Consider the following 26,040-nt stretch of genomic DNA (forward strand, 5'->3'; position numbering starts at 1 on the left):
TCGGGCTGGCCCCGGTGGTGACAACCAGGGCCGCGCTCGGTGCTGCACTGCGGCCTCCCGGGAGCCGCTCGTGCCGGCGGGGATGGGATGGAATAGGATGGGATGGGATGTGAGGGGTTGTCCCGGGATCAGAATCACACACCACACCCCCCCTCCCCTCACGGGCCACGCGCCGCCGCCCCCGCGCCTCGCGCCCGCGCGCGCCTCGTGCGGCCGCGCGGGGCTGAGGGAGGCGGGGGGGGGGGGAGCGCGAGGGGGGGGCGGCGCGATCCGCGCGTGCGCGGCGGGTCCGCCGGGAGCGGGGGGGGCGCGGCAGCCGCGAGTCCTCCGGCGGCGGCGGCGGGAGCGGAGAGGAGCGGAGGAGGCGGCGCGGGGCGAGCAGGGGCCGGGGCCGCCCGAGCTCCGCGGGGCCGCCGCCACCGCAGCGCCGCAGCCCGCGGGGGCCGCGCTACGAGAGGCGCCGGGCCGGCGTCGCGCGCCCGCGGGCGCTGAGGGGAGCGGCGCGGCGGCTGCTGCTGCTGCTGCTGCTGCCCGGGCGGGCGGGCGGGGGGCGATCTCCCCCCCCACCCGCCCCCAGGCAGCGGCGGAGCGGCCCCCGAGAGCGGCCCCGGCCGGAGCGGCCGGCGCGGCGCCCCCGCGGATCGCGGCGGGGGAGGAGAAGCCGCCCCCGCTCGATGAGCGGCGCCCGCCCGCCCGCCGCGCTGTGCCCGGGGATCGGCGGCCGCGGCCGGCGCGCTCGGCAGCATGTGGAGTCCCACCGAGGAGGAGAAATACGGCGTGGGTAGGTGCTGCCGCAGCGCTCCCCCCCCTCTCCCTGCCGGACCCCGCGGGCTCGGGGGTGGGGGGCGGCTCTTCCCTCCCGCGGGTGGGACCGGCGGGTGGGTTCGGCGGGGGCGATGGGGCTGCGGGGGCTGCCCGCGGGGAGCGGCCCCTGCCCTGCCCTGCCCTGCCCTGCCCTGCCCGCACCGCGGGATGCGCTGCGTGTGCTCCGGTTCTCCCTGCGCTGCCGCGGCACAAGCGGAGTTTGGGGGCCCCGCGCTGGGGTCGCGGTCGCGCAGATAATCAGAAAACGAGTCGCTGAGCCCTTAATCTACTTAAGCGCGCGGTTCCCTTTTCCCTGCGTTTCCATCTGCGGTGCGTGGCGGTGTGTGGAGGGAGTTGGGAAGGGGCCGCGGTGTCTTTAGGGGGCGTCGGTGCTGCACCTGCCCGGCGAGGAGGGGGCGGCCGCGGGGAGCCGGGAGGGACCCCGGCCCTGCAGCCCCGGGGGTGCCTCCGGGGTTGTTTTTCGTCGTCCTGGTAAATCAGATTTTACAGTCGTCCGGCGTCGCGTTTGCTCTAATCTGAGGCATCCCCGCTGGCGGCTTTGGTTTTGTTATTTTAGTGTGCAAATCCCTGATAGGAGCAGAAATGTTACGTCTGATGAAATGGAAGGCACGGACTTTCGTTTGCTTCACTTGTTTTGATTTAATATTTTTAAACTGTTGTGTTGTATAATAATAAAAGCCGGTACTGCTGCCCTGACTAGTTACCTGAATGCCTCATTAAATTTATAGTTATCAATTGTGCATATGGATTTTTAAGTTCCACAGTGTGTAGTGATGATCGATTTATACAGATACTTAAAAAAATACAAACAAATTTCATACAAAGATCTGTTAACCTGAGCTGTTAAAGTGAGATTTCGGCCACAGAATTTTGAGCAATTAATAGCTGTAATGCCTTTTTGTTAAAATTCTTTTGGTTGATTCAATAATTTAAAAAAGAGTTGCTAATTTTTCATCTTGAGCAACAAATATTTTCTTTAGTACATCCCACATATCTCCATAACGAATAGAAGAAGTGAGAGATTTGCATGTGTTTAAAAAAAACAAAAACCAAATGCAGTGTTAGATGGGAACCTGTCAGTGCAGGGAAATATATACAAGTGGCATAAAACAACACAGCGAAGTCGTTACTTAAAATTCTGTTGCTCTGTCAGTCAGTGGGAGTATACAAAGTTAACAAGCCCTGTTACACCTCAGCTGGATGTTCCCAGGAATATGAAGTATCCAGACTGTCATAGCTCAGCTGCTGGCCCAAGGCCACCTCTGTTGTCCCAGCACAAAACCTGCTGCTAGAATCGAGATGGAGGCTTCAGAAAATAATTACCCATTTTACAAGTCTGTTCTGGTTACACTGTCAGTTATCTTTGCTGTGCTGCAGGGTTTGATATTCAGTGTTGTGTTTGTTTGTGTTTGGCCTGTGTACATAAAAAAAAAAAAAATGCTGATGTTACCTGGATCCAAAAGTAGGTGAACTAATTTTTTTTTTAATGCAGACGTTTGGGAGGAAAAGCTGGGAAATCTCCATTCAGGTTGTAAACAAGGCAGGAAGAGGCATAGGAAGGGAGAGCAGTGAATGAAAACAAGCGTCGTTTCAATGAGTGTTCTGTAGTCTGAGCAATGCTCCCCTAAGGATGGAGATTTTTGTTTTGCAGACAACACACCTGTAGGTAGGGCTGAGGTAATGGCTGAGTCATAAGAGTTTTGGTGATCTCCAGGCAAGTTCTTCTTATTCTTGCGTAGCTTTAATTACTTCTCCTGTAATTGAAATTTGTTGATGATTCTCCGGAGAGAGGGAAACAGGTGAAAAATGCAGCTTTTGTCTGGAGTTTGGTTACTACAGGTGGGGAGAGCAGTACCGGGTTTTTAAAAGTCATTGCTGGCTGGAGTGGTCATTTTTGTGCAGTTTTGGAGAAAATAGTCTGCAAAAGGTGAGGGTTTACTGTTGGGAGGGGCACTGGGGGGAAAAGAAAAAAAAAAAGGAAAACCCCCGATATTTCTTTTCCCAATGTGATTTATCCCGATTTCATAAATTAAATAATATGTGCTAAAATAGTTTTCTTGGCATGAGTCACTGTTATGAGCTTATGCCTTGGGCTTTAGTAGTTTGGTTTTGCTAAGAGCACACTCTGTCTAAAAAAATGCTGTGTGTTTTTTCCACGAAGAGTTCTTGATTTGCCTTTGGATTAAGGCAGTAAACTTTCTGTCCCTGTTGAGGTAAGGTGGGTAGGGGAAAAATTCAGTTCTTTCTGCAGCTGGAATACCGCAAGGAACTTTCTGGTGGAATGGAAAGGAACGTCTGGGCATCCAGGCCCTGGACATACCTGTTCTTGTGCATCGAGGAAAGGGGAAGTGCCCTATAAAGCGGTTAATTCTGATGCTGTTCTCTTTGTTGAGAGGCAGTTGGGATCTGAGTTGTTGTCTTACTCAGGTAGCTGCCTCAGAGGTGCTAATTCATAGGCACTGCTCCTTCAGAAAGACCCCACATTTCCCCTCTCAGCACGTGGGTACGGAAGGGCTTTGTGTTCTGCCCTGGCCTCCAAGGAGGGTCACACAAAGGCATTTCTCATGTGCTTGCTGGAGCCCCTTAACAGATACTCCCCTGCAGCCACAGGCTCCTGGCTGCTGAGGGCAACATCAGTGGCTTTGGGGCGCTCCTGAGGTTCTCTGTGCCTGCCTGCCTGCAATTAAAAGAAGTTTTCCATGCTTACAGCTGTAGAATGCCAGTGAATTGCCCAGTTCTCATACAAGCCACTGTATATATCTACCACAAAGATGCTCAGGATATTTCTAAATAAATTAAACACTCCCCTGACAACACTGAAGTTCTTCCTTGATTTTATTTCTCAGCTACTATAGCAACTACCTGGGAGCTGTTGTGAGTAATGCCCCTCTATTTAGAAATACTTACATTTTAATCCTAACTCTGCTTTTCAAACTTGAGACTTGCTGATGAAAAGCAGACAGTTCTTCCACAGGTGCTGAAGGTGACCAGTTATGGACACAGGAGGATTTCTGAGCTGATTATTGAAGAGAACTCTCTCTCTAGCGCTCTGTTGTTTTAATATTTTTAAAGCAGCCTCTAAGAAAATATTTATTGAAGTGATCTGATTAGTTGCTTTAGTCATGTAAAGCAAACATTAAATAATAATGCATTAAAAAGAAACAAGCAGAGAGAACTCTTTAATAAATAACATTTGAGAGCTGATTATTTCATCAGGCTGTCAGTTTTTGCTGTTACATTTTTGTGCAAGGAGAACTTTTTGGTGGTTCTCAAGAAAGTTTTTGTTGTTGTTTGGGTTTTTTTGTAGTTGATGCTGTACTTTGTATGGCTGACCATATTAAATATGTATGTATTAAATCACAGAGGAGAAGAAAAACCTGCCTGGGTAAACAGCACCTGCTTTTAGTTTATTCCAAAAATTAGTGTTAAAATCTGTTAATAGTTTCATTTAAAAATGCATTTTTTATCTTTGTTTTCACTGCTTAACTGGTAACGATGAAAAATAAATCCATAAACACAAATACACGTAACTCAGATTTCCCTTGTTCCCCACTAAGAAAGGATGGAACATCATAATGTCCTAGTTACAGCTCTGTACTGCAGCTTCTGCTTTTTGATCAGTATCTGGATTTTTGATATTTATTTTTTTCCCCTGTCAGCAAAGCTTGGCTTGCACCTTTCCCAGTTCATGTTTGAGTTGGGAGGACCAGGGCTGCAGAACTCAGAGGAAGTCTCGGTTCCCTCTGCAGGGCTCCTGGGGTGTGACTGTCCCTACCTGCTCAGGCAGAAGGAGCTGCTGAAGGAGGAGGGCTGTGATGATGCTGTGATTCCCCTGTGTCACTGGGGTGCTTTGTTACAGGTTTGGAATGAAAAGTTTTAGAGAGAGAGAGAGAAAAAAGTCCCTTCCCCACATGAGGAAGGAGTCCATTGTTGATCTGGGCGGCGATACCAATCCCAGGGACTGGGTTCTGTGCTGGGGACATGGATTATATTTCATCTGCTCTCCTGGGCCCCAGTGCCAGAATGTGTAATTGTCTGGCAGCAGGAGGGAGGTGACTAAGGATGTTCTTCAGGGATCTGTGTTGGAAGGGATGTGCTTGGAAACCTCCTGTGCTGCACTGCTTTGGGGAGTGGTGCTGACACCTGGGGACTTGCCTGTTAGGCAGGAAGGCTGAATGACCCAGGGACTGGAGCAATTTCCATTTGCTGGTTTGCCCCTGAGGGCCTTTTTATTACCCACAGGCCTTAAGAATGAGCAAAGGAATTTGTCAGTCAGGGATCATAAAGGAAATGTATATGTGTTATTTAACTGGTGGGAAATGAATCACACCTTGAAGTGTCTCTGGGAAAGAGCAGCTCCCCAGGTGAGCCCGATGGGAGACTCTCAGTGCGGATAGGAGAGTTCAGTGAGGTGTCATTTCGTGCAGTGGGCAACTTCAGTTCCAGTCCTGTGTAAATCTCTAATTCTGCTGTTGCTGATAGAACTTGGAGACTACATACACTGTTTTGTCAGAAGAGATTAATATATTTTGGCTCGTTTTTCCTAGAAAAGAGTAGGCCAAAGACTCTGTGGTTAGACCAGTGTTTGTGAAAGCTGTCTTGCGGAGCTGGATGAGAATAATCTGTAAGGTATTACTGCTTTGAGATCATCTAAATACTAATTGTCCACAAATACATTACAGTAGAAATTAGCCAAAACTTTTTAAATAGAGGAGGAATGAGGTTGAGGAGCAAATTGTTGCAAAGGCCAGGAATCAAACGTGTATGTTTAGCAGTTTATTGTGGGGTATCCTGGAGTAAGGAGTGATAGTAGTGCAGCATAGGGGTTAACTTTTGGTGCTCTGGTGGTTTTTAGAGCAGTTTTCTCCATTTCTTTGCCATTGGGCCATATTGGGTATTCAGTTCAGACCTGCAGGATTCAGCCACGTGCCGGTAGGGTGGGGGCAAAGGCAGCTCCTCCCTGACCTTATCCACAGGGCAGGAGGGATTTTGTGCCTAGAATGGTTTTCTAAGGGTGGAGATCTTTTAGTGCTCAGGCTTTCTGTCCTCACCTATCAATACCTCTCACCCAGTAATGAGAGGCATTTTATGATGGGAGTTGGCAGTCTTGGACATACTTTTCTTGCAGATTTAATGAAAATTGGTGGCTGGGTAGGGAAGAAAGAACTTATGAATTCGTGGGGTTAGCAGTGCAGATAAGCAGCTACTGACCTGCTAAAAGGAATGGATAATAAGGGTCTATCAGAACTTCTAATATAACTTTGTTTGCTTGCTGGATAATGTGAAAGGGCAGCTGTTCATGTGAACATGGCAGTGAACCTGGGGGTGTTTCATACACAGGAATGCTCAGGGGCCAGGGAAAGGTTAAAAATCCAGTGGTGCTGCATTTGGTTTGTCCTGGGACCGTCTGGGAAACAGAGGGAATGGGAATATCCATTGGTAGGAAACCAGGCTTTTCATATTCATTCAAGGGCAAGTTGTTTTGCTCTTTCTATAATGCAGCAGGGAAAAATTACAATTCACAACAGAGTATATATAAACATGCCTGGAATGGTCCTTGTCCTTGGAAAATTTAGGTGATTCTTTGGTGTTTCTTATTTGTGTACTTTGGGTTTAAAGTTGCTGCCAAGCCCGTAGGACAGGAAGGGACATTCTTCAGGGTGAAGTTAGTGGGGAATGTTTTAAAGTAATTTCTCTTTTGAACTACTGAAGGCATAGGAAGTTGGTGTGTGACTGTGTGGTGATAGTGCAGGTTGTGGTTTTCAGTTGTACGTGGGAAGAGAGGAAAGGTGACATTTTTATGAATCCTGAGCGCAGCTTTCCCAGTGCACGGTCTGTGGCACAGCTCAGCTGGACCTGAGTCTCACTGCCTTGCAAAGCCTTTCTTTGCAGCAGTTCTGCCCTCAACAAATCAGAGTCCAACATAAACATCAGGGAAACGTGTAAGAACCATTACCAGAATGTGTAAACTATAATATCTACACTTGTAACCTGTAAAGTTCTCTACCACGTGTTTGGTGGCATTTAAAAGCCCACAAAAGAGGGATAGCTGGGAATTTCCTTTGTTGTCATGTGCACAGTGACATATAGATAGAGAGATTTTTCTGATTAATGTGTTTAACAGTTATTTGGAACGTGGTTCACATACAGAGGAGCTGTAAATGGCCCCAAACTGGTGTTACTGGTGGCCAGTGCATTTCATGGATGTTTTCTTGAGAAATGGGAGCACTTCTCACAGGTGGATGTGAAAACACTGACCAAAGAATGGGGAACCTGTGGAAGATTTTTTAGCTGCTGAAGAGCCGGATGCAACTTTTTCTCCTGATTCAGAGAAATTTTTGTTAATTGGTAGGGTAATTAAATTTATTGTGTCTGTTCCTCAGCTGTGATGTGCACTGAGGAAGAGGCCAAAGGCAGCATGCAGTTCAAACCCAGTTGTGATTGGCAGCAGTCTCTCCACTGATTGTTTTTAAGTTACGAATCAACCTTAATATCACTGCGTTTCACTCTTTTTGTTCAAAATCTGTGTGCTCGCTGAACCTCAGGGCAAGGACATGAAATATCTCACTCAAGTGACTGGTGTTTAATCAAATCTCCATTCAGGTTCTTGCATGTCGAAATGAACTTTGTTCTCTTCTGAGATCCTGAAAGCATCTCTTAAGTTTTTTCACCTTTAGTTCCTTCCTCTTAGAAATATTTGTTTAAACAAGGAGCCTTCAGTCAAAACTTACAGAAGGTATTTGGGAGTTGGGAGACTGAGGGTTTGAGTGCTTTGCAGCACAGTGGAGAGCTGATTGCTTATTCCAAGGATAAGGCTTCCTCCCTGTCCCTCTTTAGCATTTAACTACGTTTTCTTTTCCTGAGTCTTTCTGGACATTAGGCCTTGAGCAAAGCTCATGACAAGCTAACTGTGGTGATTAAAAGCAGGTCATTGTGCTTTCAGAGGTAAGGATGCTCTGTGAACCATCCACACAAACCTTTAGTTTTGTTGCGTGTAAGGGAGCTTAGGCACTAAATGCTTTTAGTGTTGGCAGTTGATGGAGTAGTGAATTATTTTATTTTCTTTGTGTTGAATGTCTCTATGTCCCCATGTGCTGGAGTGGAGCGCAGTGTGCTTTGGCAGGTGCCTTAATGTTCCAGAAACCTGTTGTCTGAGTAGTTGAGCAGCAGGGACCCTCTCGGTGTGCTCATGAACAAGATGTTTGTGTACCTGCCCTTTCAGTCTCCTGAATTTGATAAAGGACTCCTCGTGTCCATGTCAGAGAAACCCAGCAGAACTATTAAACAGAAGCCAGTTGCAAGCAATATATAAGTTTTTACAGGCCTGTTGGGGTGCACACAGTCCTTGGCTTTGCTGGGGTGGGTGATCTGCCCAGACAAGCAGTAAAGGGAGCAGGAAGCCTTTTACAGGAGAGTGTCACAGTGTGGGATAGTCCCTGTAAGCAGTGATAATGTGTTTTCCATAGCTGAGTCTGGATCCGGAGGGGTAGGAGGAGATGTTTCTATTTCACCCGGCTCTTCCTTTGTAGAGGAAAATGTCTGTGTAAGGTTGCCCCCTTCACACAGGCACATATTGGCATTTGTGTGTGTCCATGGACAGAGGGTGCGGGCTGGAGGGAGAAAGTGCCAGCCTGGGTGGGACAAATAACCCACAAATACACTAATTGCTGTAAAAGAAGGTTATTGAAAACTGTGGTTTGAACTTTGATGTGTCTTTGTGCTTTGTTTCTCTCTGTAAATGCTCGTGAGCCGAGTGATCGGTGACTCAAATTTTGAGCAACGAAAGAGGCAACAGAGCAACTTCACTGCATGTGTTAGAGCAGGATCAGCATTTTGTGAGGTGTCAGGGCAAAATTCCGTCCTGTAGAATGTGGAGCTGGGTGCTCCCTGGTCTGGTGTGAAGAGCCATCCATCCATCCACCCATCCATCCACCCATCCTCCGGCTCAGCCTCTCTGACTGCTCTGATCTGACTGGAATTATGAGCAAAATTCCTCTGCTCTGGGTTTTTTTTTCTTTTTTTCCCCCTCTCTTTTCTTTTTTTCTTTTTTTTTCCTTCTTTTTTTTTTTTTTTTTCTTTTACTGATGAATGTTTGGTGATCTCTGTGCCCCCAAGGGTTTTGTGCCAAGGGAGATTGTGTTTGAAGCACTGGTCTTGCAGAAACAGCTTCTCTTTTGACTCTGGGGCAGTGGATGTAGAAAATAGGCTTCTCTCTCTTTCTTCATCACAGCAAGGCCCCAAACTGCAACTGCTGATCTTGTTTGGTTGGCTGGTTTTTTTTTTTTCAGTTCTAGAGTGATTGCTTTTCAGGTAGCTGACACAAGACAGTATTGTTCTTCTAATGGTGAAAAAAAAAAAAGTTAATTATTTCAGTATAATTGAAATAATCCTGTGTGGAGAATGCATAAAGAGAAAAAGAGGATTTCCCCGATGTTTCACATGATGTTGATAGCATTAAATAATGTTGGCTTAAGCCAAGATTAGAAGAGGTAAAAACTCTTTAGGTGTCATGCAAAAAAAAAAGGCATCTTCAGTTTTGCCAGGCAAATACTTAGGTTTTATTTTTTTTTTTGTATTAGTAGCAAATAGCTTACCAAAAAATTCAAAGTTCTTTTGAGCGGGTTGAAAGGTTTCTTAGCCATCTTCAGATGTCTGCAGAAAGTTCTTGTGTGGCAGACAGGGTAGGTGAAAATACAGAGCTTTCAGCTAAGGTGCAGGAGCTGGTGTGCTGATAAATACACTTCTATAGATCTGCCCTGTTCTCCCCTTCCTGCTCCTCATCGGAAAAGAGCAACTGACTGCAAATGCCAAGGTAACTTGAACATGCTGAGAACTTACTCAATAGTTAGACAGGAGGACTGAAAGTCCTGTGATGCAGTCAGTGTAAAATGGAAAGGCTGGAAAGTGCTGTGGGGTGATTGCTGTGGCTCTGTGTGTGAGGGTCCTCTCCTGGAAGCAGCTGCACACCGGGTGGGTGGGGAAAGTGTCATTTCCTCCTTTGGGGAGTCACTCTTGGGGCCACATCTCCCAGTATGGGGTGAGAGAGGAGGGTGGTGAGGTCAAGGAGGTACAGGTTGTGAAGAGGAGCACAGGAAGGTCTGGTTTGTGGACAGCTGCTTTCTAGGGAGTTATGGAGAAGACAGAGCCAGGCACTTCTCAGAGCTGCAGAGTGAAAGGAGGAGCAGTGGTGGCAAATTACAGTCAGGGACAGTGATTTGCACAGTGCACATGGTAAAGCCCTGGAGCAGATTGCCTGGAGAGGTGGTGTAGTCTCCATCCTCCAGCATATTCAAACCCTGACTGATTTCTTACTTTGTTTCCTCATGTTCAGCAGTAAAGTGTGGCAATTGTGGCTGATGTTGGCAGGCTGTGGAGTAGAGCAGTGCAGAACAGCTCCAGGCTCCTCTGGGCACGGTGGTCAGTGTTCCTCTCCTCTCTGCCAGTTAGGTATTGGAAAGAGGGGAACTGAAACAGCCTTTGTCTCTGTTTAAAAGGGAGAAAAAACCCTGCTGCATTCACTTCCTGCACAGAGGGAATGATGGATGGGTGAGGGACTTCTCTGCTGCCAGAGTGGAAGTTGAATGAACTGATGGAATAGATTTACAGGAAGGGGGTGAAGTAACTAGGATAGATCCCTGCGAAGCTGGAGCCTCAATACCAGTTCCTTAACACAGCAAAGGGAGTGGACAGCACTGTGGGCTTTAGGTCTGTCTTCACTTCTGCCTCCTGCCACCAGGATGTGCAAAACTACTTTAAACAGCTCGTGATTTTTGAGCCCAATCTCTATTTTTATCTTGGAGGGCAGGGGAAGGATGCTCGCAGCCTTTTGCTCTGCTGCTGAATGATCACCTTTCTTCTCAGGCATCTGTTTCTTTTTTTACAGGAATATTTTCCTGGTGCTGGTATGACTCAGGAGAAAGAGGCGGTGTTGCTAGGCAGCGTGTGAGCACTTTGCAGATGCCATGTGATGGCAGTAAGCTGCCTTGGAATAATCCATTGGTGGCAGTGTTCCTGGCTGAGGTTCTGTACTGCACAAAGAGAGAAGCATCTCTGACAGGAGCAGATGCTGCCTAGCAACTGCCACTGCTCCCTGACCAGCCTGAAATACCTTCACTTTAATTGCACTGTAATTTTGGCAGCAGACAGAACCAAAAGTGTAACACGTTGCTTTCAATCCTCAAGAGTATTTTATTTCCTGGAGGTTCTGCGTGAAAGTTCATAAAGACCATTAATAAGGTCAAAAAAATTTTGAGCCCTCTTCTAAATCGTGTCTTTTGTTTAATCCCTCCTCTTCGATTGTAATGTTTGGATGGCTTTTAATCAGCTTTTGATAATCTTTTGTGTGTGTATGTGTGTGTGTGTGTGTATTACATTAGTGCCTGGCAATTCCAATCGGATTAGAGCCCTGTTCTCTTGTGTGTACCGCTACAAGAAATGCCCCTTGCTTCAAAAACCTGGGGTTTTGTTTGGGTAGCTGGGGGTTTTTTTTAGGGTGCAACTGGATATGTCCTCTCCTTCATACCTAAATTATTCATATTGTCCATCTGGCTTGAACAGTGGAATGTTTTGGAAGTCCTAGGCCCAGGGTTTGTTCCCGGTGTTCTTTGTAAACACACCTACTGAGTGAGGCCTGGACTCGCAAGTAAATCTGCAAGTCTCAGGTTTGTTTCTGGCAAATAATTGAAACCCTCACCCACAATTAATCATTTAAATACTTAGAAGGTATACTGTGAAGGTGACAGCATTCCTTTAGGTATTTGTAGAATAAAATGGAAGTGTTTTTGTTTTAATTTCCTCGTGGTTCTGCTCCCCTGTCAAATATCATCAGGGTCCAACTGTGCAATCTGCGAAGCTGCCAGGTTTAATCAAGCAGTTCCACAAAAAAAATTTAATCATATTGGCCTTTAATTTTGTTTTAAAAATGTGAAGGGCTTTTTTCATCGTAAACTATATTTTTTTCCTTTTAAATTATTAAACCCGCAATTTTCTGTTTCCAAGAGCTGTTCCTTTTTTTCCTGGAGGAAGGTTTGTGGTTCTGAGAGAGGCTCAGACTGGAAGGTATGGGGAGGTTTGGAAAGTATTAATTCAGTGCTGCCCGTGGGCGTGATTGTGCAACACAGTTGCCTCACAAAAAGGTGAAGCTCAATCTTGACTCTCTGCCTTCCCTTCTGGGGGATGATTTGTGTCGGTGCTGCTTTTCCTGCACAGGCACAGTGATGGGCTTGGGAACTGTTCCCTCCCTGCCATGGGGAGATACCAACAATTCACATCTGTCCCCCTTCTTGGAAAATACATTATTGAGCAGAAGTAGTTAAGAAAATTCCCAACCCGTAAATGCTGTGGAGTGGAAGAACAGAAGTTGTTGTTTCTCTGTTTTAACGCAGTTCCCGGGGCGTTGGTGGCTCAGGAGCATGAACAGCCCCTCCTGTGTGATGCAGGAGTGACCTGTGGGGCTCTGGGTGTTGGAAGTTGGTGTGGTTCAACTACACTGGAGGAAAAACTACAGAAAGTGCTTTAAATACATATGTAACATTAATACTAATAAAAACTTCTACTTTAGGAAGTCCCAGTCCAGAGATGGCTCAGGTTGTGGAAAGCTTCATCCTTGCCCTATTCTACCTTTCCTTTCCCTCCTTTTTTTTAGGCCTCCATTGGGGAAAAGATGTTTGATTTAGAGCCATCTGGGGTCTCACCTAAAACACAGAGTTACACAGAGCCTGTATTACCTGTGTGTTACAGGGAAGAAAATAAACTTTTATTTTTTAAAATCAACTTTTTATGTTGTTAAAACCAGCTTATACTGTTTGATACTAGACACTTTTAATAGGTGGATTAATATGAAAAAGCATTTTAGGGAAAGAGACATGCTCAACATAATAGCAGTTCATCAGCCTGTTGTAATTACCTTATTTTCTTTGATAAAATGGATATTACTGTATTGTTCAATCTCTAATATTAATCTTTAATATTAATCTAAATAAATCTTAAGCTCAGGGATTGTTTTCCGTGTTAACTAGTAATAATTAAACTACTAGTAGTAATTGAACACGAAATGCTTTAAAAGGACTGTGAAATTTCAGAGTTTGTTACAAGTGTTTACCCAGAGTAGACATGCACTCCCCATTCTTAGCTGCTGTGATAGAGGTGTGAGCTTAAAATATGGTTATGTTTTATAAAGTACAAATTCCACCCTCAGAAAACTTCAGACCGTCGACATTTGTAGCAGAGAGCACAGCTGGGCCTGTGCTCAGTGTGGCTGTGCCTGGGCAGGGTCTGGAGCAAGGTAATTGTCTCTTATAAATGGAGAGAGATGGTGAAAGTTCACAAAATCATGAGTATTCTCCCCACCCCAAAGTAAATTCAGGGTTCATTAAATCATGGCCTCACCAGCATCTTGTGATAAAGAAAAGTAAAAAAGTTGATTTGCTATATTGGATCTGTTCCAGCAGCAACAATTTCTAGTCTGGAAGTGAAAATATGAGGAATTAATAATAACTTTTCAAAGCTCAATTTTATGATTAGGGAAACATAATTTAGATTTGGAGAAGGAAGGAAGGACAATGTAAACATGGAAAGCTTGGGAACTGATTTTATTTCTCAGCCCTTATTTAAATAAATACTTCTGATTGGTACTTTGGAAGGTGAGGAGGGAAAGGGCAGGAAAAGGGCTCTGTTCCTTTATGAAAATAAACAAATTACTCTTTATGGGCTGAACTGATATTATGTACTGTAAGTAGGACATTATGAAATACTACAATATTTTTGTAGGCTTTACCAAAATGTGTAGAAATAGGTTAAAAAATGAGAAGGAATATGGGAAGCATATACTCTTGTCAACTCACTGTGCTGCAAAGCCTTTTTATTTATATGCTAAGGGAAAGGGATGTTTCAGGGGAATTAGCAGCTGGATGCTGCACGTGGTTGGATTGTACTGGACAGCACTCTGGCATTTCCCTGTTGTCATCTTGGGTTTTCCCACTTCACTTAAAGCTGGGACACGTTTCTGTTACTGTGGTTATCACGTAACCACCATCCATCTGAGCAGAAGAGTGATGTGTGGAAGCAGTTGGGACCCAGGTGGGACTGGGTGGGGCAGCTGGGACAGAGGAAGTTGAATTAGAAGGCACTGTGAGAGTAAGATCCACTTTGAATTATACCACAGCAGAAATGAAACCAGCTCTGTTGTTTAGGGGGGCAGCAGAAGGTAATAATGATACACTTGAAATCTAATTTAGCATTTCTTTCACTGTGAATTGGGCTCTCCTGGTTTCTGTAATAGTGTTCAGATGAGGTCACAAATCAATAGATAGGACGGAACAAAGAAGTTCAGGGTTCTGTGTAGAGAGTTCAAACCAGTGCAGCCACTGAGTCTGTGGCTCACCCCGTGTCCTGACCCTGGCCAGGTGCTGACAGTCCAACCCAAGGCTCGAGTGCCTTTTGGGACAGGGCCTTGCAGAGCTGAAGGTGGGACACATCCATTAATTAGTCCTGTTGGCTTTTGAACTTGAGTGATATATTCAATTTTATTTCACCCACAGCATGTTGGGAGCAGCCTCATGGTTTATGCACTGTGTGGAACAGTACTTTGTTCAAGTTCTGAACTCTCTCTGCTGTTTCATTTGACACTGCTCTGCTTTTTGGTCTGGAAGGGGTGATGAGCAACAGTTCCCTGTGCACCTTCTCTGCAACTTGTCCGTTATCCTCTCTCCACCCCTTCCAGCCTTCCTGGTACAGGAGTCCCATCTTGGTTAACAATCAATCCTATAAAAGCCCTTCTGCAGTCCTTGCTATCTCTTGTCTCTCTTCTTGCTCCCTTCTCCTGTGCTGTTCAGTCCTTTTTGGTGAAGTGTAAAGTTTTGTCAAAGGGGAGAGAGGAAAACCGGCCCGTTGGAGTTCACTGGGAGTTTTACCCAGTGCTGTGGGTGATGGTGTCTCCCCTTTTCCCCCAGGCAATATTCTGTGTTGTGGGGTGGTGCTTGGCAGTGGCTGAGCACTGAGATTGGGAGGGGAACTCTGACCAACAATCCAGGGTTTCCCTCCATGTGGCAGTAGGAAGGAGGAGATGGTCATTCTATGAGGTGAGGATTGTTCATCCCTCCTGGAGCACCACCCAGATGAACTGGATCCTCTACATCTGCCAGTTTACTTGTGGTACTCGGGTCCATCTGCAGCTCTTTACTACCCTGAGTAACTGAAGTGGCTTCATAAACATCGTCATTTCTCTGAATGATCAGCTTTTTTTGATCATTAGGAATACTTTAAACAGAAAAGGCTCCAACAGAGGTGCCTTTAGAGCCTGCTGGTCAGTCTGTGCTCGCTAAGGAAAGTGGCAATTTCTGTTTCACATCTCTTTGCTGGCTGTTTATGTGCAGATGCCTTCCCACTTCATCACAGGCAAATGCAGTTTCTCCAAGACTTTTGGCAGGGGCCGTTTGAGAACATATTTTGTAAAACCTCCTGAATTGTATCAGCTGGCCAGAGGTGCATTGGCTGAACGGGTCCAGTTCATCTTTGCAGCAGTTTCTCTTTCTGCTGGTGACTCACAGTGCAGCTGCTTACCCTGTGTCAGGGCACATCCACAGGCAAGGAAAACCCTTCTAAATCTGTCCTCCCCTGGATCTTTGTCTTTCCAGACTGTTATCACAATGCCATCTGTTCTTATGTGTTATATCCCCCAATCCCTTCATATTTTCTGGTCCAGAAAAGCTTGAGAGTAACTGCCTGTGTGAATGAGTTTGTGCCTTTCCTATTAATAAAGTACAGAGGTGAAGATGGAAGGGTTTCTGTCACTGTGGTCCACTTTAAGTACCTCAGTTCAGGGACTTCTGACTTGCAGATGATTCCTGGATCATGTGGCATGTGGTGCTTTTTCAAAGCGTTCCTCTTTGGCAGAGTGTTGGCTTTAACTGCTGGCAGAAATTCCATTTCATGAGGGGAACTCTGACCTCCTTATAGATCTGAATGATGGGAAGGGCTTTAATTTCTGAAAATAGATGTTAAATGTTTCAGCAGTCTGTCCTGGAGCCCAAGAGGGATTGGTCAGATCTGCTCCCTGGTGGGTGGAAGCTTTTTGCTTTTTGCCTGTGTCCATCATGTTACTCATGTGTTCTGGTGACTCTTGTAGGAAATGGTGACTTACTGATTGAGGGGCAGTTTGCAGATGATCTTGTAGTGTAAAGAATTTCTCTGCAGAAGGGACAGAAGTGAGCAGTTACAAGTTAAATAAAAATTATTTTCTCCAGAATAGTTAAATTATTCTGTATGTCTCATATGCACTTGTGATCATTATTTTCCATAGTGAAAGGGACTAAAAGGGACTTTATAAATAACATTGTGTTGCATCTTGCATTTTTAGCTTAACAGATGAGTAACATCTGTAACTCTTTGGAAGTAACCTTTGGAATCATACACCAGACTATAAAATAACCTCCAATTTCTGTGATTTTTGTCATAATACTTTTTTTACCATTCTTTTTTACTTCAGAGATGTTAAATTTTGCTCTTGTTACACAGTTTAGCAAGATATGATTTGGTGTATTGGGTCAATTGAGTTGGATTCTTTAATTTTTCCAGAGCTTCATTTAGTGTGGCTGGAAAGTCAGCTAGCCTTGAGATTTGACTTCTGTTATTTTGAAAATATCTGTATTTGTATTCACAGATCCTATTGGTTGATTATAAAAGTTGTCAAACAGAAGAGCCCCACGTTCCTCATTGATGGGTACCAAAGGAATTCAATTCCATAGTGCTGTACTGAGAATGAGGAACATTGAGGGGGGGTATTTTTGTGTGAGAACTGGTTTTCTGATTGGGTATGATCATGGAGTTGTATCTAGAGCTGATGGGATTGGCTCATTTCTCTTCTGTGATTTTTACCTCTTTCTTTTTCTGAGTGAGGTAGACCAAAGAAAAGAGCTTTGTCTGCCTTATTAATAGGGGGCTCTTAATTCTGAAGAGCTGATCACATATTGATGCAATGGAGTCCTGATATCAGATGTTCTTTGTGTGACCAGTAGAATCCTTTGCATCTGCAGACTAACAGATCTATTAGAATTACTTCTTGTAAGCCTCAGTATATTGATGCCACCATTCCTGACCATATCTTTAAAATGTTGCAGTATTTTTGTTGTTCTGAATGGAAAAGTAATATTATTTTAATGTAAGACGGTATTTTGCAAAACACCTCAAAAATAAAAGATTTTTTCATTACCTTCTTGTTCTGGCAAAATTCCCTCTGAGAAAAAAAAAGGAAAACACTTTCTGTATTTGAAGGATCCAGCCATCTGAAACACTGGAGGGACAGGGAGGAGCCATTGGAGCTTTGGTTGTGTCTTGGCAGTTCATCGTTTTGCAGTTGTCAGTGTTCCTGCGCTTGGGGAGAAGCCTTAAATAGTTTTTTCTTTGGTTGAAATCCATATTTATGATTTCTTCATGGGTGAAGAATGCCTCCAGAATGCTGACAAGCCCAGTGTTTCTGTCAGATTATGCTGTCTGCATTATTCCAGTCTGGAGCCAGTTGTTGTGTTTCTCCTGCCTCTGATGTAAACAAGAATTTAGAGCTCATTTAACTGGCAGTGACTTCTGCTGGGCCATAAGGGCTGGGAGAGCGATTTGGGTTTGTTGATGAAATTCCTAGTTTTTAACTCTTGGATTTAAACCCTGCATTGAGTCTCAGAGTGGAAGTGCAAACACTGGATGCTGTTTGGTTCCCTTTGGATTTTGATTCAGTCCCTTTCTCACCGGCCATCTGTGTGAGTGTTTGCCTGGTCTGTGTAGTTTGTTCCTTCTTGCCCTTTCCCTTTATGTGTGTGTGGTTGAAACCCTGTTTTATTTTAGTGGAAGTTTTGTCCATGCTTTTCTCACTGTTTCTTGGAAATGCAAGGTTCCAGATGTGATGGGTGCTGTGGGTGACAGTGTTGTTTTCCATGGTGTTCTTCCCCTGTTGGGTTCACAGCTTTAGGGTCTGCACAGAGGGGCTGTGACCCACGAGGGACTCATGGCTTTGACATAAAAATGTATTTATGGAGGAGGTGATGTGCATCTCCATCCCATGGAAACCCCTTGGAGTGCTGGCATTCCAAGGGGAGTGTTCTCTTAGATTGGGAAGAGGATGGTGCCCACTGGAGGTCACTATTTCAGCTCATGGAATTCCACCTGTAGTGCTGCAGTGAGTGCAGGTGATGAACAGGGTGGGCTCTGGCTTGAGTGTGTGTTTACCTTGAACAAGGTACTTGAATGATTACATTCAGTCTGTGCCTGGGGGGGTGCTAAATGCTGGTTCTGGGGGGAGGGTGGGACCTTATCTGCAATTCATCCTTTGTTTTGTTTTGGTACGTCATGTTTGAGGTAACTACCCATGGCCATGTCCCTGTTGAATTTTGACAAATATAGTTGAAGAATATATCATTACACACTGATACTTCTAAAGTTTATTTTTTAAAATAGAGTTCCATTTAGTGTTTTTATTGATTATATTAATATTTTTTAAACATTAAGATGGGTTCTTATTTCTCCTGGCTAATGAAAACTAGACACCTGGAAAAGTAAGATGTATATCATGTTAGTGTTTCTGAAAAGTACAGATCCTTATATATTCTTTCATGTATCTACTTAAATATAATGCATGGTGTGATAGGATTTTTGCAGGGCATTAGTTGCACAGATGGTCTTTGAAATAGTTTCAACTTGGAGAGAAGTAATTCCTGGAGCTGAGTTCCTGTTGTAATCTCTGCAGTTCGGGCTGCCTGTTCCATTGGTGGCTGGTGGAGTAGAGTGAGAATAGTGAAACAAGGAAATCTTTGTATGGAATATAAATCAGAGATTGCTGATTAAAGTGATTACAAGCTCTGCTTAATTAAAAAGTCTTTTTAGAGAGCTCATCTTTTATGATGTTGTTGAGCTTAATTTCAGAGAAGGGCCGAAACAAAGATACCCGGTGAGGAAAAGTTGGCTGACAGGTTTTCTGGGCAGCTATGTCAGAGCTATTTTTATGCAGGGAGTGAGCTAAAGGGCTATGCTTAGAAGAAAATTCACACAAAGATTCAAGCCTCATATGTCTCTCTCTCTCTCTTTCCCCACCCTCCAGTGATATGCAGCTTCCGAGGAACGGTTCCGCAGGGCTTGGTCCTGGAGCTAGGTGAGACCGTCCAGATCCTGGAGAAATGTGAAGGTAAGTGGGACAGCCGGGGAGGAGCCCCTTCTGTAGAGGAGCATACAAATATCTTAATCTAGCAGATTTTAATAAGTTGTTTGGAAATCATGATGCATCAAATCAGAGCACTTGAATAAAACCTAATCTGACCCACTTTCCGTAGGAAAGGCTGAGTGCTGTTGGCACTAATCCAGTCTGATAGGGGGTCAGTGTGTTTTAAGTTAACCATCTGTCCAGAAAATCTTGAACCCTGACCTGATTGTTATATTGTAATTGGGTCTTACACTGAATTTTCATCTTGTAAAGTACAGAATCAGTATCTTTTTTTACTCAGTGTTACTGTTATGCATTTCTAGTCAGTGTATTGGTGTTTATTATTTAGAAACATCTGAATAGATGAATAATATTACCTATGAAATAGGTTATTAATAATGGAAAAAATGTAAAGAATATGACTTTAGGGGAGATTGTTTTGCATTTATCATCATGTGTTTTTGTACCTAAAGCAAAATACCACTGTAAATTTTATAGTTCCTGTGTGGTTGGATTTGTCTGCCTGTGAATAAAGGGAATGTCCTAATCCTCTGCTTTATTCACATGAGGAGTGTGACTGAGGTTGTGTGTAAAAGGAGAATTATTCTTCTCCTCATACTCAAGCAAGTCGTGCAAAAAATGTTTGTGGAGAAGTAGGTTAACAAGATACAGTGTGAGAATGTGTTTCACTGTAATCTGAGGTGGAGTAGTGACCTCAACCCTGAAGTGTTAAAACAGATTTAAACCCCAGACCCACAAAGTTGAATTTTAAATTAACATTCAACAAAGTTGTGGATTTTTGTTTGCTAATTATTCTAGTAAAGTAGTAGCTTTTTCACCTAGGTTTGTAAAAATTCTCTGTTGAATGAGAGTTTTGGGGTGCAGTAGGGACTCTTAACCACGAAGAAACATGCTGTAAGCAATACCTGTACTGTCATACCTGCAAGTGGTCGTGTTTTTTAAAAACCCACTTGTGATGTGATGGGTCAAGTTGTACTCAAGCACTGAGTGCTGATTTTAGTTGTTCTGCCGGGTCTTGTGAATTAATACATGGTGCAAGCTCGGGTAAAAGTGATTCCTTTGCATAGGATAGTGTAGCTGTCAGGTAAAACAGTGCTTGTTGTTGAAAGCAGTCATGGTATTTCCCAGCCATTTCTGGGAATCAAGGAAACTTTTAAAACCCTGGGAGATAAAAGCACAATCTCCAAGCAGCAGATTGCTTGTAGAGAAGCGAAGGGATAATCCAACATCTCTTTAGAGTGTTACAATAATTAGGCTCTGAATATTTCCTTGGCTGGTGGTTGTGGGGATGATTCCTCAAAAGCAGTTCCTGCCAGTCTGCACATTCCTGAGAAGGGAGGCCCTCAGACAGTGTTTGCCTGGAGGGGAGAAGGTGTTTGTACACAATGTTTTGGGTTTGTGTTTTAAGCCCTCCATCCTGTCATTTTGGTTGAGGTTCCTTTACCATGGACTGTGTGTGTATAAAAAGCTATATTAATTGTGATAATAACATCTGGAACTCCACACGGTGAAACTCATCTGAATATTCAGATGGTCTGTGCTGCAGCTCTTGCATGTGTGAATGATGCAAAAAAGCACACTAAACGTGTAAAGTAGGTTCTTAGAAGGAAAGAAAGCAGTTGCTTTTTAAGCATTCTTGTCTAAGTGGTTTAACAGGGTCCTCTCCTTCTGCAGTATTTGCTGGTGGTTCTTTTGTGTAGACAGGCTGGATGAAGTGATGTTAACCCACACAAAATAAGGGTCACTGCTGTGAGAGGCACAGAAGATGCACTGCTGTTTCTGCTTCACTTTTTGTTGGAATAGTTTGTGCATAGTTCTCTGCAGCAGGGATTTTACTGTCAGGGTTGAAGGGATTCACGAACACACAAACCTTCCAGTGACGTGAAGTGCGATTTTGGAGACTCGCTGAGGAATTCGGGGCTGACAAAGATTCAAACAGTAGCTTTACTTCTGAATGTGCTTATTTTTAATCATAATAACTTAGTGAATAACTGTGTTAGTGTTACAAAAGAGCAAATGCTCTTTTGCGGTGACTGGTGTAAGAAGCAGTCGTTGCTTGTAGAGCAGTTGAATGAAAGAGGAGGGAATTCTGCACTTCAGGTTTTTGGGTATCACTGCAGCAAAATTTTACACGTATTTGTGGAGTAAAGGAACAAATATATGTGCATGCACACACACACACATGTACATGTATATACATGTATTTGTCTCTGTAAGGCTAATAAATATAAATACTAATTGATAACATTTAAATACAGTGCAGTATTTAAATATAATGCAGTGAAATGCAGGTGCCTTTGTTGGTTATGTATCTTGTTCATGTGCTTGACATTGGAACTTCTGGATTTCCATCAATCTCTGTGCCTGTCACTCTGCCTGCCCCCAGACCAGATCACAAATCCCTACATCACTGTCCTGCCCAGCTTTCCCTTCTCTGAGCCCTTGTACTTACAGATCTCGCCACTGAGAGAGAACTGGAACACTCAGGTGGAGTTCTCTCTTTACCTGCCGTGCCTCGAGGGGCTGAAAGGGCGTGGCATTAGTGGGGCACCTGTAAATGCTGAAAGATGGAGTTTTCTTGTGTCGAGTGGCAGAGCATGAGCATATTCCCTGTCTGAAATACTCGTGTGGACTGTGCATTCAGAGGAACACCCTCTCTTTCAAGTCATGTGACTCTTGCCACTGCTGTGATATTGAGAGCAAATTTAAAATGTCTGTTTTGTCCATTTGTTTTTACTGCTGGGAGGTGATTTTCTTTAGATTAAAAATGCTACAACTTCAGTAACTTTAATTATTACCTTAAGAGTCTTGTATATTCACTGAAGAATGGAAACACCAGCTTGTTCCTGAAGCACCAGTTAGAAGAATGTTATCTTACCCATGCAAATTCTGCTATCCACACAAGTATTTATTTACATGATTTTCATGTGTGTATGTTAATAACTGTGGTCTTAAACCACGCATGTAATATATTTAAAGTTTTCCTTTGTTATTCCAGCAGTGACAACACGGTCAAATTAAGTGTTTCTGGTATTTGGGACACTTAAACAGCAGATACAGCTTGCAGTTAGGGTTTTTGATGAATTCAGTTGAGAAGGGGTGTCTTTACCATCAGATGAGTGAGGAATCACCCTTCAACCTGTCATGGCTGTGGGAACAACGCAGGTTTCCTTCCACCTGGAGCTGGGAGCCATCCTGTGGCTGGCTGGGCCAAATTAACCCCTTCCTGAGACTGAGAGAGATGTCTGCAGTGAAATACCCCTTTTCCCTTTTGCCTTTTCATCCCTTTTGCTCTGTGCCGTCTGTGGAGTGTGCTCATGGAGCTGCAGTCTCTTGGACGCCCTTGGCTGCTGCGGAAGATCTCGCCCAGCTCCTGAAAGCCTTTTGGAGCCACGGGAGCGGCTTCTCGATGCCCCTCAGTTTGGCTGTGACCAAGATATAAAGCACATCCTCCCTCCTCTGCTTTGGTTGTGGCATCAGTGGCAGCTTTATCAGCATGTTGCTGTGGCTCTGCTGGCTCGGGGCCGCTCCCTGACGCGGTGCTGGCAGGCTGGGCTGGGCTGGGCTGGGCTGGGCTGGGCTGTTCATCTGCGCTCCTTCATCTGCTCGGCCTGTCCTGGCCCCGCCGGGCCAAGTGCTCCGACAGAGGGGCCTTGGCCTTGGGGGCTGCAGCGTCAAGAAGCTTTTGCTGAGCACTGTTCCCGTCCCTCTCCTGGGTCACTTTGCTCTGCACAGCAGTTAAGTTGCAGATTACAAGGTAAACCCAATTGTTTGTTGGCTGATATATGCAAAAGACAGCTTTGCTCTGGGTTTGAGGGTCACCACGTTACTGCAGAGTATACTTATTTTTGTAGAATAAAAAAGGCTTGAGTTCTTGTAGCAGGTTTCGCTGTAGCAGTGCTTTCTTTTAAAAACAAACTCTAGCTTTAGGGTTTACCATAAATACTTACGTAGTTTATTTTCAGAATTTTGTTTGTCAAGAAATTATATTTGGAATTTGTTTTCTCTTATATGTGGAATTGTTTTTTTTTCTGCAGCCGATGCTTCTTTATTTAACCCTGATACTTGAGCCTTGTTTTTCTGGAAAATAGATCAATACCTTTCAATTAGGACCCTTCTGCTTTTCTGCTACTGAGTCCTCTAAAGGGGCGAGACTTTTTCCATGTGACAGACCTCTTGTGGATTAAGTGGACATCTGAAAGAGGTTGAGAGGGGGCTTTTAGAATATCCTGTTTTGTTCAAGGCACTTTCAAGAAAAGATCAAAAAACCATTGGTAGCTCTTCTAGTCACGCACATGAAGATTGAGATGGGCAGAGCTGGCCCAGAGCTGCTTTTGCAGATTAACTGCTGCACTGCTGAGTGACTTCTGAGCGGGACATGCCTTGGCAAACACTGCTTTTCAGTCCTTATCCAGGAGTTAGCAGGTTTCTCTAATATACCTTCCCACACTGTGGGTTTCCACAGGCACAGGTAGTTGTGGGTGAAAGAGGTGGTCTTCACCTGAGCATGTTTTTGATGTGTGATGCAGTCCCAGTCCATTTTCCTGTCCTGCTTCTTTGTGGCCTTGTTGAATTCCAGGGCTTGGAAGAGCCGAGCAGGAAGCCCAGCTGTTTCTTACAGCTCCCAAAGCCCTGGAAACCAAGGGAAGGACAGGGACGTGTGGTTCATACACTCTGAAGTAACTGAGCTTTGATTCCTGACCTGCAAGTACCCCACAGTGGGGATGTGTGAATAGAGAGTGTGTTTGGAATGAAACCAGGTGGTCATCTTAACGTGCAGGGCAAACAGGAGTAACAGGGTGCTTTGCCTTTGGGTTTTTCTCCAGTTTATTGCCAGGGAATTAATTCTCCTTGCAGATCTTTGAGAGATCATTTGCTGTGTAGAGTGTACAGAGGGCAGGGCTGTACATCAGCAAAGTCTTCATTTCCCTCAGCTTGTATCAGATACCATCAGATGGTATTGAAAAAGGCAGCTGCAAGGGCTTGTGGGTTTTCCTGGCTCCTGTGTTTGGAGTCTAAACATCACCTTGTGAGGTGAAACAGTTTGCTTGCAGGGTCATCTGTATCCTGGAAGGTATTTTTGCCTATTCTGGGATGTCTTTGTCATTTTATCTATTTTATTTTGACTATGATGTAATACTTGAAGTTCATCAGACTCGTGTGGGATATATTTAGTGTTCTTATTCTGAGTAGGGCATTGCTTAGAATGGCACTACTAATTAACTGATATTTGCTTTTCTTATAACACATGATGTGTATGGCATGGAATAGCCCTGTGGCTGATTCAGGTCAGCTGTCCAAGCCGTGTCCCCCCCCCCAGCTTCATTGTTGGTGGGGACTTCATGGTCATTGCTTCACATTAACTAATTAACTAATTCACAAAATTCACCTCATAGCTGTGGTTTTCTCTTCTTGATTTTGAAATCCCGTCTCTTTCACCACTTTTGTGAAGTCAATGCCCTTTAAATGCCAGGTATCAGTAGGAAATGCAAGCCATAATTCCAAAGTATTAGCCAGTAGTTATTTGCAGACAGTAACATCATTATTGGGGTCTAACCACGGAGTGCATGTTGTGATCACAATTAGCTGAAGCACCTGCCTGGATTTGATGACTGTTGTGATTAAATCCTCCAAAACAAATGCTCTTTAAAATATATGATTAGATCAATATTAATGTATTTAAGACTATTATTGTATTTAATTCCAGAATGCAGGGTTAGTTCATTTTAGGGAATAACATAATGCAGATGCAATTTTCTAAATGTGCTTTTAACAAAAAAAGCTTTGTATCTTTTCTCATAGCTTTTACGTTGAGGTACAGAATGAGTTTTTGGGGGTGTTCATTACAAGCAAATACATTTTACATAAGATCTGGAGAGCACAATGTACAAGATTTAAGGGAAATATATCACATTTCAAATGTATAAATGTACCTGCCAAAGGGTACATTCTGCAGGTCATCTCCACTGAACATAAATATTCTAGATTTCCAAGTATTATATGGAAATGTCACTGTTAGATGCAGTTTTATTGGCCAGTGTTGATCTGTGGAATAAAAAGGTGCCTGTGCAACACCAGTTCTTTCACACTGGTCTGTGTGGAGCAGCAGCAATTTACTCTGTTTCCTTGGAATTCTGTGCAGAAATACCTTGGAATGTAGGTTTTGCAGAAGATTTATGGATCATTTTCCACAGGCAGGGAGTGCTGTGTTGCTCAGTCCTGCTAATAAATGATTGTACACTGTTAAAACCAGACTAAAGCTCTGTGAGGAGCAGCTCAGGGAGCGGCTGGGATGAGCTGGGGGATTTCTCAGAGTCCTTCCCTGCCTGTTTTTCACAGCTCTGTAAACACAAACCTTTGGGGCTTTGAAATTTTGTTTTGGAAGGAAGAACAGAAAACTCAGAAATAAGGGAGTTTTTTGGAAATGTGTTTCATTCTCTGCCCTGCAGATCTAAATTATTAATGGTCACCTCCTTCACTGGGTTTTGTTCTGTCTTTTACAGGTCTGTTCACAAACTTAGATAAAACCACTTTTTCCCCTAATTACCAAAAAGTTTGCCATTCTGTTTGTTGTGAACTCAAATATATGATTATTTCTAAGGTACAGACTGTATTCAATATTGGTAACAGTGAATCCCATGATAAATGCATTTGGTTTTTTTTCTGTGACCCTAAAAATCTGCAGCATCTGTTGCTCAAAAGAAGGTGTTGCAGGCACAGTTGTGTGGGGTTTTAGAAATTACTGATGGTAAAGATCTATATGTTGTTTGTGCCTGTGTGTTTATACTGATAGGAATCCCATGAAATTTGTTCACCGAAATTAAATTGAAAAAAACCACCTATTTTTTTAATATAGTCAGTAATTTCATAGGAAAACAAGCCTTAGTGTTCTGTCCTGTCCTCATGAGATATTTGACTAATAACGAAGATGGATTTTAAATTTTTCCATACCAGGATTAACAAATGTCTTGAATTCATTAATTATTTTATTTTATATGAAGCCACATTTCTTT

The 26,040-nt window shown here is 44.0% G+C and overlaps 1 protein-coding gene across 10 annotated transcripts in view; it reads left to right on the forward strand.

Annotated features, from left to right (window-relative positions):
• Nucleotides 1-666: 666 nt before the first annotated feature.
• DOCK3 (dedicator of cytokinesis 3) overlaps nucleotides 667-26,040 on the forward strand; it is a 184,947-nt gene continuing 159,573 nt past the window's right edge. For 8 of the 10 annotated variants that reach the window (XM_027886464.1, XM_027886466.1, XM_027886470.1 and 5 more), the window contains exons 1-2: nucleotides 667-781; nucleotides 18,908-18,991. In XM_027886464.1, the coding sequence (XP_027742265.1) occupies nucleotides 745-781; nucleotides 18,908-18,991 (121 nt within the window). In that variant the 5' untranslated portion in view covers nucleotides 667-744. The remainder of the gene's footprint in view (nucleotides 782-18,907; nucleotides 18,992-26,040) is intronic. The other 2 variants (XM_027886469.1, XM_027886472.1) reach the window with 1 other exon arrangement.

This window comes from Empidonax traillii, unplaced genomic scaffold (assembly GCF_003031625.1).
Source record: "Empidonax traillii isolate 1590-97213 ecotype Southwest subspecies unplaced genomic scaffold, ASM303162v1 scaffold187:size1931383, whole genome shotgun sequence".
Lineage (NCBI taxonomy): Eukaryota > Metazoa > Chordata > Aves > Passeriformes > Tyrannidae > Empidonax > Empidonax traillii.